General features: G+C 42.0%; 1 protein-coding gene across 1 annotated transcript in view; it reads left to right on the forward strand.

Moving 5' to 3' along the window:
• The window catches only part of LOC120994864 (acetylserotonin O-methyltransferase-like), a 193832-nt gene that overhangs the window by 111021 nt on the left and 65208 nt on the right, over positions 1–17603 (forward strand). The window contains exon 6 of the mRNA XM_040423731.1: positions 1527–1667. Coding sequence (XP_040279665.1) covers positions 1527–1667 — 141 coding nt within the window. The remainder of the gene's footprint in view (positions 1–1526; positions 1668–17603) is intronic.

Here is a 17603-nt window from a genome sequence, read left to right on the forward strand (position 1 = left end):
ATATATATATATATATATATACAATAAAACAATAATTGCAGTTACCCATACTGCATATGTGTTGGTAAAATGTACCAGACCTGCTGGTAGTTATAGACCGAGAAAATGTTCTGTATTGCTTGGGAGTGCTGTCCATTTTTTCTTCCACTTTTCAACATGAACCTGCATCCTAGTAGCTGCAATGCCATTATAAACAGTAATATACACTCACCTAAAGAATTATTAGGAACACCATACTAATACGGTGTTGGACCCCCTTTTGCCTTCAGAACTGCCTTAATTCTATGTGGCATTGATTCCACAAGGTGCTGATAGCATTCTTTAGAAATGTTTGCCCATATTGATAGGATAGCATCTTGCAGTTGATGGAGATTTGAGGGATGCACATCCAGGGCACGAAGCTCCCGTTCCACCACATCCCAAAGATGCTCTATTGGGTTGAGATCTGGTGACTGTGGGGGCCATTTTAGTACAATGAACTCATTGTCATGTTCAAGAAACCAATTTGAAATGATTTGAGCTTTGTGACATGGTGCATTATCCTGCTGGAAGTAGCCATCAGAGGATGTGTACATGGTGGTCATGAAGGGATGGACATGGTCAGAAACAATGCTCAGTTAGCCCGTGGCATTTAAACGATGTCCAATTGGCACTAAAGGGCCTAAAGTGTGCCCAGAAAACATTCCCCACACCATTACACCACCACCACCAGCCTGCACAGTGGTAACAAGGCATGATGGATACATGTTCTCATTCTGTTTACGCCAAATTTGGACTCTACCATTTGAATGTCTCAACAGAAATCGAGACTCATCAGACCAGGCAACATTTTTCCAGTCTTCAACAGTCCGATTTTGGTGAGCTCGTGCAAATTGTAGCCTCTTTTTCCTATTTGTAGTGGAGATGAGTGGTACCCGGTGGGGTCTTCTGCTGTTGTAGCCCATCCACCTCAAGGTTGTGCGTGTTGTGGCTTCACAAATGCTTTGCTGCATACCTCGGTTGTAACGAGTGGTTATTTCAGTCAACGTTGCTCTTCTATCAGCTTGAATCAGTCGGCCCATTCTCCTCTGACCTCTAGCATCCACAAGGCATTTTTGCCCACAGGACTGCCGCATACTGGATGTTTTTCCCTTTTCACACCATTCTTTGTAAACCCTAGAAATGGTTGTGCGTGAAAATCCCAGTAACTGAGCAGATTGTGAAATACTCAGACCGGTCCGTCTGGCACCAACAACCAAGCCACGCTCAAAATTGCTTAAATCACCTTTCTTTCCTATTCTGACATTCAGTTTGGAGTTCAGGAGATTGTCTTGACCAGGACAACACCCCTAAATGCATTGAAGAAACTGCCATGTGATTGGTTGACTAGATAATTGCATTAATGAGAAATAGAACAGGTGTTCCTAATAATTCTTTAGGTGAGTGTATATATATATATATATATATATATATGTGTGTGTATATATATATATATATATAGTTTATTGTTCCCAACTTACACTTAAAAATACCCCTTTCTCTTATAGGATGTACAGGGAGTCTTGCAAAACAACTTGTATCTATATATAAGGAGTCAACAGTCACCATTATGGACCTGGCAAAAGTTGTGCAAGCATCTAAGAAGCATTTTGTAACAGATAAGGAGCAGAAGATACATCTCATTGAAGGTGCAGTATATAAAAGGAAGAAATACAGGATGAGGATAACATCTCATATGCATGTATTGTTTTTCTTACTCTACATTCAGAGTGTATGGATACATACCATTAGGAATTGCTCTTAAATGACGACCTTTCATGGGTCCAGACATTATAAACTAAGATTTAGGATACATAGGGGATAATGCAGCGATCTAACTGCACTTACTATTTTTCCTGGGCGCCGCTCCGTTTGCTCGCTGTGGCCCCCATTGTATTATCCCGCCTGGTATGCTAAATAATAGCATCAGAGCAATGAGGAGGAGACTGAGTCTTTCTCCATTGGCGTCTTCTCCTCCCTTAGTTGAAGCACTGTCCAATCACAGCGGAGAGCGTCACAGCCAGGGAGAATAAGAAACTTACTACAGCCAGGGGAGAAGGAGACGCCCACTGAGAAAGACTCAGTCTCCTCCTCATTGCTCCGATGCTACTAATTAGCATACCAGGCGGGATAATACAATGGGAGCCACAGCGGGCGAATGGAGCGGCGCCCAGGAAAAATAGTATCCTGATACTTAGTTTATAATGTCTGGACCCATGAAAGGTCCTCTTTAATGCAGTTTCCTAATATACATGCAAAAAAACATAAATGTGGCTAAGATATTATTTAAAACTATATTCATAGGTGTTGTACTGTATTTTTATATAAATAGTATATATATATACAGTACAGACCAAAAGTTTGGACACACCTTCTCATTCAAAGAGTTTTCTTTATTTTCATGACTATGAAAATTGTAGATTCACATTGAAGGCATCAAAACTATGAATTAACACATGTGGAATTATATACATAACAAACAAGTGTGAAACAACTGAAAATATGTCATATTCTAGGTTCTTCAAAGTAGCCACCTTTTTCTTTGATTACTGCTTTGCACACTCTTGGCATTCTCTTGATGAGCTTCAAGAGGTAGTCCCCTGAAATGGTTTTCACTTCACAGGTGTGCCCTGTCAGGTTTAATAAGTGGGATTTCTTGCCTTATAAATGGGGTTGGGACCATCAGTGGCGTTGAGGAGAAGTCAGGTGGAAACACAGCTGATAGTCCTACTGAATAGACTGTTAGAATTTGTATTATGGCAAGAAAAAAGCAGCTAAGTAAAGAAAAACGAGTGGCCATCATTACTTTAAGAAATGAAGGTCGGTCAGTCAGTCAGCCGAAAAATTGGGAAAACTTTGAAAGTAAGGGCTATTTGACCATGAAGGAGAGTGATGGGGTGCTGCGCCAGATGACCTGGCCTCCACAGCCACCGGACCTGAACCCAATCGAGATGGTTTGGGGTGAGCTGGACCGCAGAGTGAAGGCAAAAGGGCCAACAAGTGCTAAGCATCTCTGGGAACTCCTTCAAGACTGTTGGAAGACCATTTCAGGGGACTACCTCTTGAAGCTCATCAAGAGAATGCCAAGAGTGTGCAAAGCAGTAATCAAAGCAAAAGGTGGCTACTTTGAAGAACCTAGAATATTACATATTTTCAGTTGTTTCACACTTGTTTGTTATGTATATAATTCCACATGTGTTAATTCATAGTTTTGATGCCTTTATAGTCATGAAAATAAAGAAAACTCTTTGAATGAGAAGGTGTGTCCAAACTTTTGGTCTGTACTGTATATATATATATATATATATATATATATATATATATATTTATATATTAATAACACATTGCGGAATCTGAACTGAAAGATATGCTGTGTGTGCTTATGACCTTTTTCAAGTTATCCATCCATCATGTAGTAGTGGTATAAATAAACTATATGGGTTAAAGTATTGCACTACATAAGCATTACAGAAGCTTTTATGACATCTCATCTTAAATCCATAAGCATTAATACAAAGTTGGCTCCCCCCTTTGCAGCTAAAACACTATTCACTCTTTTGCAAGGTTTTTGTGGAATTTTTGACTATTCATCCTGAAGAGCATTTTTGAGGCCAGACACTGATGTTGGTTGTGAAGTCCTTGGTCACACTCTCCATTCTAGTTCATGCTAAAAGTGTTTCTTGGGCTGAGGTCAAGGGCCAGTCAAATTCTTCACACCAGGGGGCGGAGTCTAGCGGCCGAGCTGGATGCAGGCTGTGTGAAGAGCTCCGTTGCTGATCGAGTCCTCCTGAGTGCTCTAAGCCATTATCACAGCTTCAAAATGGGAAAGTTCAGCAAGGAGAAGCCTAAAGAAACACTGGGGAAGCCGAAAACTGCGGCAAATCAGAGTGATTTGGACAGATTTGTCCGGAGGACAGACATGAGGTCTGAATCCAAGATGGCGCCGGCGCGCCTCACGAACCCCGCGGAAGACAAGGACGCAGATTCAGAGGGTGAGGGAGACAGTGAGCAGGAACAACCTAATCCAGCTGATGACTTACCTCTCTCCAGGGCGTTTATGAAAGATCTTCTACATGATGCGCTGGGTCCGATACGGCAGGATCTCTCTGAAATAATGAAATATATGCGACAATTAAACTCCAGAGTGGACGAAATAGAAGCTGCGCAGAACACCATCACAGAGTTCAGCGGTCAAGTGTCTCACAACCTGGACAATGCGCAAGCCCATATTAACTATTTGTACTCCCTGGTAGAGGACCAGGACAACAGGGGTCGCCGCAACAACATAAGGCTGAAAGGTATACCGGAGTCGATGACACAGGAATCCCTGCAACATTAGGTCGTTCAGTTATTCATCCGCCTTATACCGGATAGCCAAACAGACCTCTTTGAAATGGACAGGATCCACAGAGCCCTCCGACCATTACCAAGACTGCAGGATCCCCCCAGGGACATCATATGCCGCATGTCCAACTTTACGGTGAAGGAGAGGATCATGACCGCCGCAAGAGCGAACAAGACAGCAGAAATTGAGGGATCTACAGTAGCGCTGTTTCAGGACTTATCACCCATGACCCTGATGAAAAGAAGACACCTCAAACCGCTCCTGGATGTACTACATCAGAAGAAGATAACATACCGCTGGCTGCACCCGTTCAGACTTCTGATAAATACGCCACTTCGCAAACAAGTTGTCAGAAGCCATGCGGACATATTGAGAATTTGCGAAGTCTTGGAAATACAAGAGCTGGACATTCCGGACTGGTGCCCGATGCAGAATGTGTCTGATTTAACACCACTACCTGACAAGGACACCTGGCAGGTCGTTACTACTAAACAACGAAGATCCAGGAGGATCCCTCGCCATGCTGCCACATGAAAAGAGAACTCATGGGTGCTGATTCTCATTTGATATGCAAGGCTGCCGAGCCTTTTTGATGCTTCACTATGGGGTGCCGTCAACCATGTGAGACAAGCATATAAGAATTAGTACTCTGTTTCATCCCTCTTTCTCATCTCTTTTTTATTTTACACTGTTTCTATATCTCTACTATCTATTTATTACCTTTTCCCAACATCTGCCATTTTCTTAATGTACTTTTCTTCCCTACAGCTGTAGTTATTGGGCCACTAAAGATTAGGATTGTAGTGTGTAATAGTCACATGTATGTATTGCTAAGACAGAGTTATGTGGTCAAAGAACACCATCTAGTGTCAGTGACAGAGAAGGCGGCCTGCTCCACTCTCTTAATCTCCTACGACTAAACCCTCTCCCGATTATAGTTCTCTCTCCCTAATTCAACTGTCCTTTAGCTGTCCTTTAAGCTCTTCTTAATACAGAGTTCCTTAAAGCAATGCTTATTTTACCACAATAGTGAGCTCATGGGGGCTTGTGGTCATCCAAGATAGACACCTCCCCCATCCACGTATGCCCACTAATGGTTTATTATTTTTTGTTAAGAATTGTAATATGTTTATTTGTTACGATTGTTTTCCGTACCCTCCACTTTTTATTGTAGGGTCCTTCCCTCCCCTACTTCCTTCCCTTTCACACTCTCATGTTGGTCTACTCCATATACTACTAGAACAGGTATGGCAAACTGCACTACTCAAGTATTTGACCGAATATGGCTAATCTACATGTCTGTACGTTTAATGCTCCTCACCAAAAGAAGTCAAATCTGTCAGCATTTACATAAGTTAAAAGTTCAAGTAGCTCTATTGCAGGAGACCCATTTACGCGCAAACCACATTCCTAGGTTGTCTCATTTACTTTATAATCAATGGTTCCACAACCCTTCCCCCACGACTGACTCTAAAGGGGTTAGTATTGCCTTTCATAAGAATACCTTATTTTCACATCATGATACGTTAAGAGACGATAATAGTAGATTCATTTTTGTGAAAGGTACAGTAGGCCCACAACTGTTTACTTTTGGCAATGTATATGCGCCGAACACTGGGCAAGCCACATGGCTCTTGGATGCCATCAATAAATTTGGAGACTTTGCAGAAGTCTTTCTAGGTGGCGACCTTAATGTTACTTTGGTGCCCCATTTAGACTCATCATCAGGTGCATCGGCATTGTCAAAAATAGCTCTGAATAGAATAAATACTGCCTTGTCCTAATTGGGGCTAGTGAATACCTGGAGGGCCATGCACTCTACTGAAAAGGAATATACCTTTTACTCAGCAGCCCACCAGTCATACCACAGATTGGATTATATTTTCCTCCCCACGCAACATCTTAGCAATTGTGTTTCCTCAAAAATCGGGAGTGTTCTCTTGTCGGATCATGCTCCAGTTATCATCTCCTTCATTATACCAAATATGCCTAAGGCAGAAATTAGATGGAGACTCAATGAGACTCTTTTGTGTAGCCCTCACATAGCAAAATTGGCCGGTCTGATAGAAGAATACTTCCGATTAAACTAGTCTACAGATATATCCCCAATGATGCTTTGGGACGCTCATAAAACAGTCATTAGAGGTCACTTGATAACTCTAGGTGCTTATATAAAAAAACAAAAACAGAAAAAAATTACAGAACTTACCTTAGAAATTTCCAGGCTGGAAAAACAACATAAAAGATCACTGAATACTGCTGCTTTGGCACATCTGGAAACCCTGAGATCTGAATTAAAAAACATATTCAATGCTAATACAGCCAAACTCTTCCTCTCAACCCAATATAAATACTATGCCCATGGCAATAAAGCCTCAAAGCTAATGTTTTCTCAACTTAAAAAAAGAAAAGCTGCATCCTACATATCTTGTATTAAATCTACATATCTTGTATTAAAGTTAGTCCACAAAACAGATCTCATAGCAGAACAATTTTGCAATTACTATGAACAGCTATATAATCTACGAAGTGATGTAACTACCGACCAGATAGACGTGAGGAAACAACACATACAATCATGGCTGAGTACGTTGAATTTGCCTTCCCTGTCTATAGCCCAAGTAGCCAAGCTAAACTCCCCTTTCACGTTGTCAGAACTGCAAACAGCTTTAAAAAACTCCCCTCTCAATAAAAGCCCAGACCCGATGGACTGCCGATCATTTTTTATTCTACCTTCAAAGAAATACTACTACCCAGGCTATTACATGTCTGCAATAAGGCAAGGGATGGCGCTGCCTTCTCCAGCGATATGCTATCAGCACAGATTACTGTAATCCCTAAACCTAATAAGGACCATACACTCTGCTCGAATTATAGCCCAATCTCACTTTTAAACAATGCTAAACTGCTGGCTAATAGGTTAAAAGTGTACTTACCAGATCTTATATTGACAGAGCAGGTAGGATTCATCCCTGGTAGAGAAGTAAAAAATATCATAATCAGAATTATTCAACTCATGCAACTAGCAAATAAAAAGAGAATACCGTTGGCCATTCTCAGTATGGACGCTGAAAAGACTTTCGATAGGGTAGACTGGATATTTATGTCTCAGGCTATGGTCAAATTCGGCATTCCGGACACCTTCATAGCGGGAGTTATGGCTATGTACTAAGAACCCACAGCACGCATCCTAGTAAATGGTACCCTATCACCAAGGTTTCCCATAACAAACGGCACGAGACAAGGTTGTCCTCTTTCACCATTGCTATTTGTACTAGTAATTGAAGTCATTTAGACAAAACATAGACATTGTGGGTATGTCTGTGGGGGACACAACTCATAAAACTGCTGCTTTTGCAGATGATGTTTTGCTTCTGATCACAAATCCCAAGACTGCGTTTCCAGCCATTGTGTCAACCCTTCAGACATTCCATGCTCTCTGCAATTTCTTGGTGAATATTTCAAAATCTACGGGTTTAAATGTGTCTATCCCAGCAACAGTTTTAAATGAGTTAAAGAACCTCACCTCTTTTCAGTGGACTTCACACTCAGTAACATTCTTAGGGTCCATTCACATATCCGCAACGTGTTTTGCGGATCCGTAAAACACGGACAGCGGCAATGTGTGTTTCGCATTTTGCGGACCGCACATTGCCGGCACTAATAGAATATGCCTATTCTTGTCTGCAATTGCGGACAAGAATAGGACATGTTCTATTTTTTCCGGGAATGGAATTGCGGACCCGGAAGTGCGGGTCCACAATTCCGTGTCCGGGCAGCACATCGTGCTGCCCCATAGAAATGAATGGGTCCGCAATTCTGTTCCGCAAAATACGGAACGAAATTGTGGACGTGTGAATGGACCCTTAGGGGTTAAACTCACACCTGAATTCTCACATCAGTTTTTTTAAAGAAAACTTCCTTGCACTTCCCAAACGGCTTGAGGACATGATAGGCTCATGGAATATTTCCTTTATCTCATGGTTTGGCAGAAGAGTATTAATTAAGTCCACTATCCTTTATTACCTCCAAGCTCTACCTATACCAATTCCTAAAGAATATTTTACAAAATTTCAAAAAATGATCTCGAGATTCCTTTGGGGGGAAAGAAAGCTAAACTGCCGTATAAACAAATAATACAGCGTCCTGCAACAGGTGGTCTTGGAGTCCCAGATCTATACACGTACCACAAGACGATAGTGTGCTCTAGATCAGTGTTTCCCAACCAGTGTGCCTCCATCTGTTGCAAAACTACAACTCCCAGCATGCCTGCACAGCCAAAGGCTGTCCGGGCATGCTGGGAGTTGTAGTTTTGCAACAGCTGGAGGCACACTGGTTGGGAAACACTGCTCTAGATGCCTGGACTGGTTGAGACCATTCGAGAAACGATTAGACATAGTAGTTGAGAATAGCATATCTCCTCTACCGATCCGCTCCCTGCTCTTTCTAGACCGCCACCACATAAATAAAGCAATAAGCTCTCACAGCCCCATTACGGGGTACACACTACATATGTGGAAAGAGTCTGATTGGTTGACACAATTAGCTCCGAATTATCAAGTACTATTGCAAGTAAGAGATGTGTTTTTCAATTCCTCTATTCACTTTCAGGAAACTCTAACAGAGAGAGCGAAAATTATTTCATCCCCAGCTCTTGACCTATGCCCAGACAATGATGTCCCGTCACTCGAGACCCTGAGGGAACATCCTTTATTGGTTAGCTGATCTATCTTTCATTTGATGCATTTTACTCAATATATGAAACAACATCTAATAGGGTTATCTGACTCCCCAGAACATTCTCTTTTTGAAAAATTTGCTTTACAAGTCAAGGAACCAAAAGGCAAAATATCAAAGCTATAATATATAATCTCCTATTATCTCTAATAGGTTATGACACCCAACCTTGTATTACTCGATGGGAAAAAGACCTAAATATCACATTTACCCCCAATGAAGTCAAAAATGCATTATTAAACCCATCCAGGGTTTCCAGGTGTGTCAAACTACAGAAAAACAGCTACAAGATACTATCGCAGTGGTATTATACACCGTATCGTCTCAGCCGCATGTTCCCAGGGCACTCATGGTCACATTTGGTGGTCCTGCTCTAAAATAAAACCAGACTTGTCTGTAAAACCATTTCAGACCTCAGTAAGGTTTCAATTGCAGCATCCCCGAAATTGTGCCTTTTCAGGATATACAGTGATATCCAGTGCTCAAGACACACTCGTTCCCTCTGCAATATTCTGTTAGCGCCAGCTAGGTTATTGATTGCGGTGAATTGGAAGTCTATTGACCCCCCCCACAAAGCCATGGATACAGAAGTGTAATCAGTTATATCGCCTTGAAAAAATAGCGCACTGGGACTCCCGTACCACTCATAGATTTGAAGATATTTGGGGACCCTGGAGAAAATACAGGAATTTTTCTAACACCTAAAATGGCAGGGATTATACAGTGATGACGGTTTCCAATATTCTGCTTGCTTTTTGTGTAAAGTAGATCTCCCCTTCGATTATAATTACAATATTATACGAGTCACCTTATACTAATTAAATTACATTTATACACTGTCTCTCTTTCCAAGTGAATTGACTCATGAAGTGCCTTACCTGTCGCAGTACTCTACATACAACCAAAACTTACCTCCTGACCACCCACTCCTCCGAATGACCTTCCCCCCCCCCCCCATTCCTGTAATTCTCCCCACCTTGTTCATAACTGGTTTGAGTTATTGTATTGCAATATTGTAATGTTAAATAGCTATGTACAGACTTGTAAAACTATATCTTGTAACTGCATTTTGACAGCTCACTGTACTAATACCTAATGGTTACGCTATGCACTTGAATTTTACAATGCATAATATACCAACTTCTGTGACCTAGTTTATTGTCCATGACAAAAAAACAATAAAAATAATTTTACAACAAATTCTTCACACCAAACTCACCCGACCATGCCTTTATGGACCTTGCTTTGTGCACAATGAGGTACAATCATGTTCTCACAAGATTGCAAGCTAACAGTTGTCAAAAATGTCTTAATATGCTGAAGCATTTCTCATCACCAGAGCTAAGGGGCATATACTAGAGATGAGCAAACCACTCGAGATTTGGTTTGGTTCAGGTTCACAAAGTTTTTATAGAAGTTCTGTTCAGAACTTAATCGATTCAGGCTGAACCAAAGTTGCTCCAATTGCCCTGAAAGTTGATATATAACCCCCTCTAGCCTCCTAGGACACAGAATTTTGGGGAAAATGTGTTGTCTCTTTTCATTAATTTTTCATGATTTTTTTTCTTTAAACCTTTCCCCCCTCCCTAACTGCAATGACCGTAATAGTAAATGATATCTGAGTGACACTGACATACATAGCTATAAGTAGATGCATGTTTCACAGCTTTAATATACAGCGTGTTTAAAAATGCACTGCGTGATAACGTGTGTTATGCTTTTTTCATATTCCAAACCTTCTAAAAACTGTTTATTATTTGGGCAGATGATGTCTAAACAGACAGAGTGTTATGGGATAACAAAAAATAAATTAAAAAAAGTAGTTTTGGGGACCAATAGCATTGGCAATAAGGGATTAGCATCTAAGGCAGCAGTGGTGGCAGCAGCAGCCATATGGTACATGTTGGCAGTCAGGCAGCAGCACAATGTAGGCATCAGCCTTACGGAAGATGATAGTCGGCTGGCTACAGCAATGCGACAATGGCACCAGTGGTGATGGAGGCAGCAGTAGCTGAACAGAACATGATGATTGGCAGGTCGCAGCAGTGTCATGATGGTGGTGGTAGCATGATGGAGGCAGCAGCAGCCATAAGGAATATGATGGTTGGAAGGTAGCAACAGTGGCATGATGGGGGCGGTGGCAATTATAGAGGCAGTCAGACAGCAACAGTGGCAAGATGGGGCACCACCAACAAGGCCAGATCTATTCATTGGCCTCAGCCAGAGGAGTGTGAAAATCCTCCCCAATCCTGGCTTCGGTAATTTTGACAAAGTGATGTTTTGGACACTGGTGGAGACTGGAGGATAGGCAAGAAGAAAGAGAGTGTACTGTGCCAGTTTGGGTCACTCTTCCAGTCTGCCTACCCAGAAATCTTGGGGTCAGGTTATGCGCCAGAGACTGGCAAGAATGTAGGTATGCCTGAACCTGGTCATAGAGGTGGGAGCTGTCGACTTGTTGACTGCCATCAGCCTGGTGTGGAACATGTTAAAACTACTTCATTATGTTGAGGAGACTGAACTGGCTGCTGCTGTTGCAGCTTCTGCTGTTTGTGGTGACGGGAGGGGGGTAACTCTGCGGGGGGTGGAGAGGGGCCTCTCTTTCAGACATACTGGGGGGAAGCTGCATACACAGAAGAAAAGAAAACAAGGAGAAAAAGAGGGAACCAGTCCTTCGGTGCTGCCAGTGTATAGAGGAGTTCTTCAGGTGAAGCGACCCCTTCATCAGGACAATTTACAAATTAAAACACAAGTTGCATGTACAGCGGTTTGAAAACAAACTTTTGGCATGCTGGCCAGGAGGTTGGGAGGGGGGAACAAACATTTGGCATGCTGGCCAGGAGGTTGGGAGGGGGGAAAAAACATTTGGCATGCTGGCCAGGTGGTGGGGAGGGGCTGGACCCGGGAGTGTTCTGCATGATTAGCTGCAGTGATGTACAGCCATGGGCTGAGGTTATGAATGTAGATTCTGCTGATGATATGAACCTTATTTGTCATTCAGTGGGGGAGCAGTATATGCATATAGTGCAGGTCTCTATAGAGCAGCTCTCTGTCTGTTTGATACAGAGTCCTGTCATCTTATTAACGTGTTGCGCCTGCTATCGGCATGTATTAAGATGACCTTCTAGTGAGACTGTATACTTAGTAACATGTTTGTATCTATTTATTGCTTTTGATGGTATACTGATACTCTATTACTTAGAATCTTACTGGATGGAGGGCTGATGGCGGTTCACCGCTGGAGGATCAGCGCTGACTGCACTGACATATTTGACATGATGCACCGGTGGATGTCTGCGCGTCATCTATTGTCATCTGTGTATTATGAGTTAATGGTTAAGTGGTTGTAGGCAGCCTGGTGTTAGAGCGCAACCAGGAGAAGAGGACCTCTAAATCCTAGTTTTTTTCACAGGGTGCACGTACTGTCTTACAGCAGGAGATCGCGACACTGTCTCTCCCTGTCACCGCAGAGAGACCAACCCGTGGGCGAAGGTGAGTATCCTGTCTCCTCGGGCTCCTATATTCGCAATTGGCCACACAGCTTGGGGGTACAATGACGGTCACTATATGCACAGATGGGTAGTAGATGAGTAGTAGATACGGCCGCTATGTGCATACATACGGCCGCTATGTGCATGGGTAGGTAGTCGATGATAGGTGAACGTTTGGGGTATAGAGGAGTATGCGCTCATGGGTGTGGAGCTCTTTGCTGAATGCATAGGTGGCTGGCTCTGCGGTGGTACTGTTAGGATGTCTGTGTCCAATGGATGTCTCTCTACCAATATATATATATAGAGTTCTGAATTTGTCATGGGATAATGTTGCTCTGTGCGCTTATGGGTTCTGGTGCCAGATTTAGTGGGCACGACGTATACCTCATGGCTCTTATGTGTGTAATATAGTATGGTAGCGAGGACTATGTTATAAAAGACTTGATTGGGCTACCTTACAGAGGAATATCATTTCTGTAATTGGCAATAGTGTTGAGCGCGAATATTCGAATAGCGAATATTAATCACGAATATCGCAACTTCGCTAATTCGCAAATATTTCGAATATAGTGCTATATATTCGCTATATCGAATATTCATCATTTTTTAACATCTGAAAACATGATTCCTCCCTGCTTCTTTCTTGTGGGTCAATGAGTCATTGGCCCACAAGCAACTTAAGCAGGAAGGAATCATGTATTCATATGGAAAAAAAGTTACGAATATTCTAAAAAACGAATATATAGCAATATAGGGAAGATATTCCTTATTTAGAATATTCGGCTTTTTTTTTCCCAATCTGTACAGTTGTTCGCATACTCCTCTTCGACAAGCGTCCCCATCACCATGGGAACGCCTGTGGGTTAGAAAATACCATCAGATCTGAGTTTTCCCTGAGATCGTGAAAACTCAGATCCGATGGTATATTCTAACCCACAGGCGTTCCCATGGTGACGGGGACGCTTGTTGAGGAGAAGTATGCCAAAGTGGAATAACAGTACACATTGAAAAAAAAAAGACGAATATTCAAAATAACTAATATTTTCACTATATTGCTATAACTTTGTGTTTTAGAATATTTGTCATGTTCGTCATATTCTAAAACAAGAATATATAGCAATATAGCGAATATTCGTAAAATACACATATTGACTGCAATTTAGCTATAGTATTTTTTTAACAGTGTAAATTTTTGCAAAATCTGAAGTTCAGAAGAGACAAAAAAAAATTTATTGTAAAAAAAAGATTATAGCCCTATATTAGCTAAATTGCAGTCTATATGTGTATTTTACGAATATTCGCTATATTGCTATAACTTTGCTTTTTAGAATATTATGAATATTCTAAAAAACTAAGTTATAGCAATATAGCGAATATTCGTAAAATACACATATTAGCCATAGCCAAGCAATAGGAAAGTTGCCCTATACAGTTAAAATGGCAATACGCGAATAATTAAATCGCATATTATTCACGATAAATAATAATGATAAAGAATAATGACAAATATTCGATTTTGACGAATATAAGACGAATTATCAATCAAATATCCGTGAAATATTGAGAAATCGAATATGGCACCTCCCACTCATCACTAACCGGCAATCCAGTGTCTTTGTGTTTTGTGTGGAAGGAGTGTACTTCTGTAACAACATCATTTGTTGTGTATAATATTAGTGCTTGGGGCTTGGGTCAAGTAAAGATAAATAATAAGGCCCGACACGAATAGTGTTAGAGTTCAAAATAAAGCTTGTGAAATAAAGAGGTTTATTTGGGGTATATGTATATTTATATATATTTTTATATATATTTATAAATTTATAAAAAAAACAACAAACCGATAGGGTGGTCTACGATTAGACCTGTGTGTTAAAAGATGGTAACTATAAAAAGGGGAAGTTCATTAAAACCAATTTTTGAGAGGGATGTTTATGCTGTGTGCCTATATGTTGTGTCGGTTATAGATGATGTGATGATGTGTTACATTTTTCTATGTTTAATTACCCACATCAGAAAAGTGGGGCCTGATTGTGGGTTATCACTCTCCCTGTAGGTTATCTCTTTATTATTAGTTCATTTTTTGTATATATTTATTTTTCTTTAGTTTTTTATTAGTTTTATTTAATTTGTTTGTTTGTGTCTGTTTTTATTTTATTTTATTTGTCACAGCTTGGTTTAACTAATTTCATTGAGTCCATGTTGGCACAATGCAGTAAGGCAGGCAATGTTCTCTAGGCATTTGCTAAACCCAGACTCATTCATCAGAATCAAATACCCATCCACCCACCCACTGGCCATAGCACTAAATGCGCACCTTTCCAAATTGCTGGCCCTGGAAATGTTGCCATTAAGGCTTGTGAACACCGAGGCTTTCCGCAGCCTAATGGCGGTGGCTGTCCCTCGTTACTCAGTCCCCGGCCGCCACTATATTTCCCGGTATGCCGTCCCCGCCTTACACCAGCATGTGTCCCGTAACATCACCCGTGCCCTGACCAACGCAGTTATTGGGAAGATCCACTTAATGACTGACACATGGACAAGTGGTTGTGGCCAAGGACGCTACATTTCCCTGACGGCACACTGGGTGAACGTTGTAGAGGCCGGGAGCGAATCATACCCTGGGATGGCACCGGTACTACCGATGCCAAGGATTGTGGGCCCTACTTCCATCAGGATTTCTGCCACCACCTACATTAGTGGCTGCAACCCCCCTTCTCCTCCTCCACCTCCTCTTACACTTCCATCTCTGAATTCTCATCTTGCAGCACCAGTCAGACATCAGTCAGTAGCTGGAAGCAGTGTAGCACTGCAGTGGGGAAGCGGCAACAGGCCGTGATGAAACTTATTTGCTTAGGTGACAAACAGCACACCGCCGCAGAGCTGTGGCAGGGTATAAGGGACCAGACTGAGCTGTGGCTCTCGCCACTCAACCTACAACCAGGCATGGTTGTGTCTGATAATGGCCATAACTTGGTGGTGGTTTTGAAGCTTGGCAAGCTCACAAACATACCATGCCTAGCCCACATGTTCAACTTAATGGTACAGCGGTTTCTCAAAACCTACCCCAATTTGCCTGAGCTACTGGTGAAGGTGTGCCTGGCAACAGGAGTCGTCCCAGAAGATTGGAAATTGGCAAATGTTGTGCCCATTCACAAGAAAGGTAGTAGGGAGGAATCGGGCAACTATAGGCCAGTAAGCCTGACATCAATAGTGGGGAAATCAATGGAAACCATACTTAAGGAGAGGATTGTGGAACATCTAAAATCCCATGGATTGAAAGATGAAAAACAGCATGGGTTTATTTCAGGGAGATCATGTCAAACTAATCTTATTGATTTTTTTGATTGGGTGACTAAAATTATAGATGGCAGAGGTGCAGTAGACATTGCTTAGCTGGACTTTAGTAAGGCTTTTGATACTGTCCCACATAGAAGGCTTATCAATAAATTGCAGTCTTTGTGCGTGGACTCCCATATTGTTGAATGGATTAGGCAGTGGCTGAGGGACAGACAACAGAGGGTTGTAGTCAATGGAGTATATTCAGACCATGGACTTGTTACCAGTGGGGTACCTCAGGGATCTGTTCTGGGACCCATATTGTTTAATATCTTTATCAGCGAAATTGCAGAAGGCCTCGATGGTAAGGTGTGTCTTTTTGCTGATGACACAAAGATTTGTAACAGGGTTGATGTTCCTGGAGGGATACACCAAATGGAAAAGGATTTAGGAAAACTAGAGGAATGGTCAAAAATCTGGCAACTAAAATTTTATGTTGATAAGTGCAAGATAATGCACCTGGGGCATAAAAACCCAAGAGCAGAATATAAAATCAGTGATACAGTCCTAACCTCAGTATCTGAGGAAAGGGATTTAGGGGTCATTATTTCAGAAGACTTAAAGAGGACCTTTCACTAGATTAAAAAATCTAAACTAAGCATACAGACATGAAGAGCGGCGCCCAGGGATCTCCCTGCACTTACTATTATCCCTGGGCGCCGCTCCGTTCGCCCGGTATAGGCTCCGGTATCTTCACACGTTAGGCTCCACCCAGTTGAGCCTGCCGACGTCTCTTTCTCCCATGCTGTAGCGCTGGCCAATCGCTGCGCTCAGCTCATAGCCTGAGAGGAAAAAAAAAACCTCTCAGGCTATGAGCTGAGTGCTGCGATTGGCCAGCGCCACAGCATGGGAGAAGGAGACGCCGGCAGGTTCCACTGGGTGGAGCCTAACATGTGAAGATACCGGAGGCAGGATAGTAAGTGCAGGGGGATCCCTGGGCGCCGCTCTCCATGTCTGTATACTTAGTTTAGATTTTTTTTATCTAGTGAAAGGTCCTCTTTAAAGGTAGGAAGACAATGTCATAGAGCAGCAGGAAATGCTAGCAGAATGCTTGGGTGTATAGGGAGAGGCATTACCAGTAGAAAGAGGGAGGTGCTCATGCCGCTTGCACTAGTGAGACCTCATTTGGAGTATTGTGCGCAGTACTGGAGACCATGTCTCTAGAAGGATATTGATACTTTGGAGAGAGTTCAGAGAAGAGCTACTAAACTAGTACATGGATTGCAGGATAAAACTTACCAGGAAAGATTAAAGGACCTTAACATGTATAGCTTGGAAGAAAGATGAGACAGAGGGGATATGATAGAAACTTTAAAATACATAAAGGGAACCAACAAGATAAAAGAGGAGAGAATATTTAAAAGAAGAAAAACTGCTACAAGAGGACATAGTTTTAAATTAGAGGGGCAAAGGTTTAAAAGTAATATCAGGAAGTATTACTTTACTGAGAGAGTAGTGGATGCATGGAATAGCCTTCCTGCAGAAGTGGTAGCTGCAAATACAATGAAGGAGTTTAAGCATGCATGGGATAGGCATAAGGCCATCCTTCATATAAGATAGGGCCAAGGGCTATTCATAGTATTCAGTATATTGGGCAGACTAGATGGGCCAAATGGTTCTTATCTGCCGACACATTCTATGTTTCTATGTGTGCCCATTTCCGAAAGTCATCTACAGTT

The sequence above is a fragment of the Bufo bufo genome, chromosome 3 (assembly GCF_905171765.1).
Source record: "Bufo bufo chromosome 3, aBufBuf1.1, whole genome shotgun sequence".
NCBI lineage: Eukaryota > Metazoa > Chordata > Amphibia > Anura > Bufonidae > Bufo > Bufo bufo.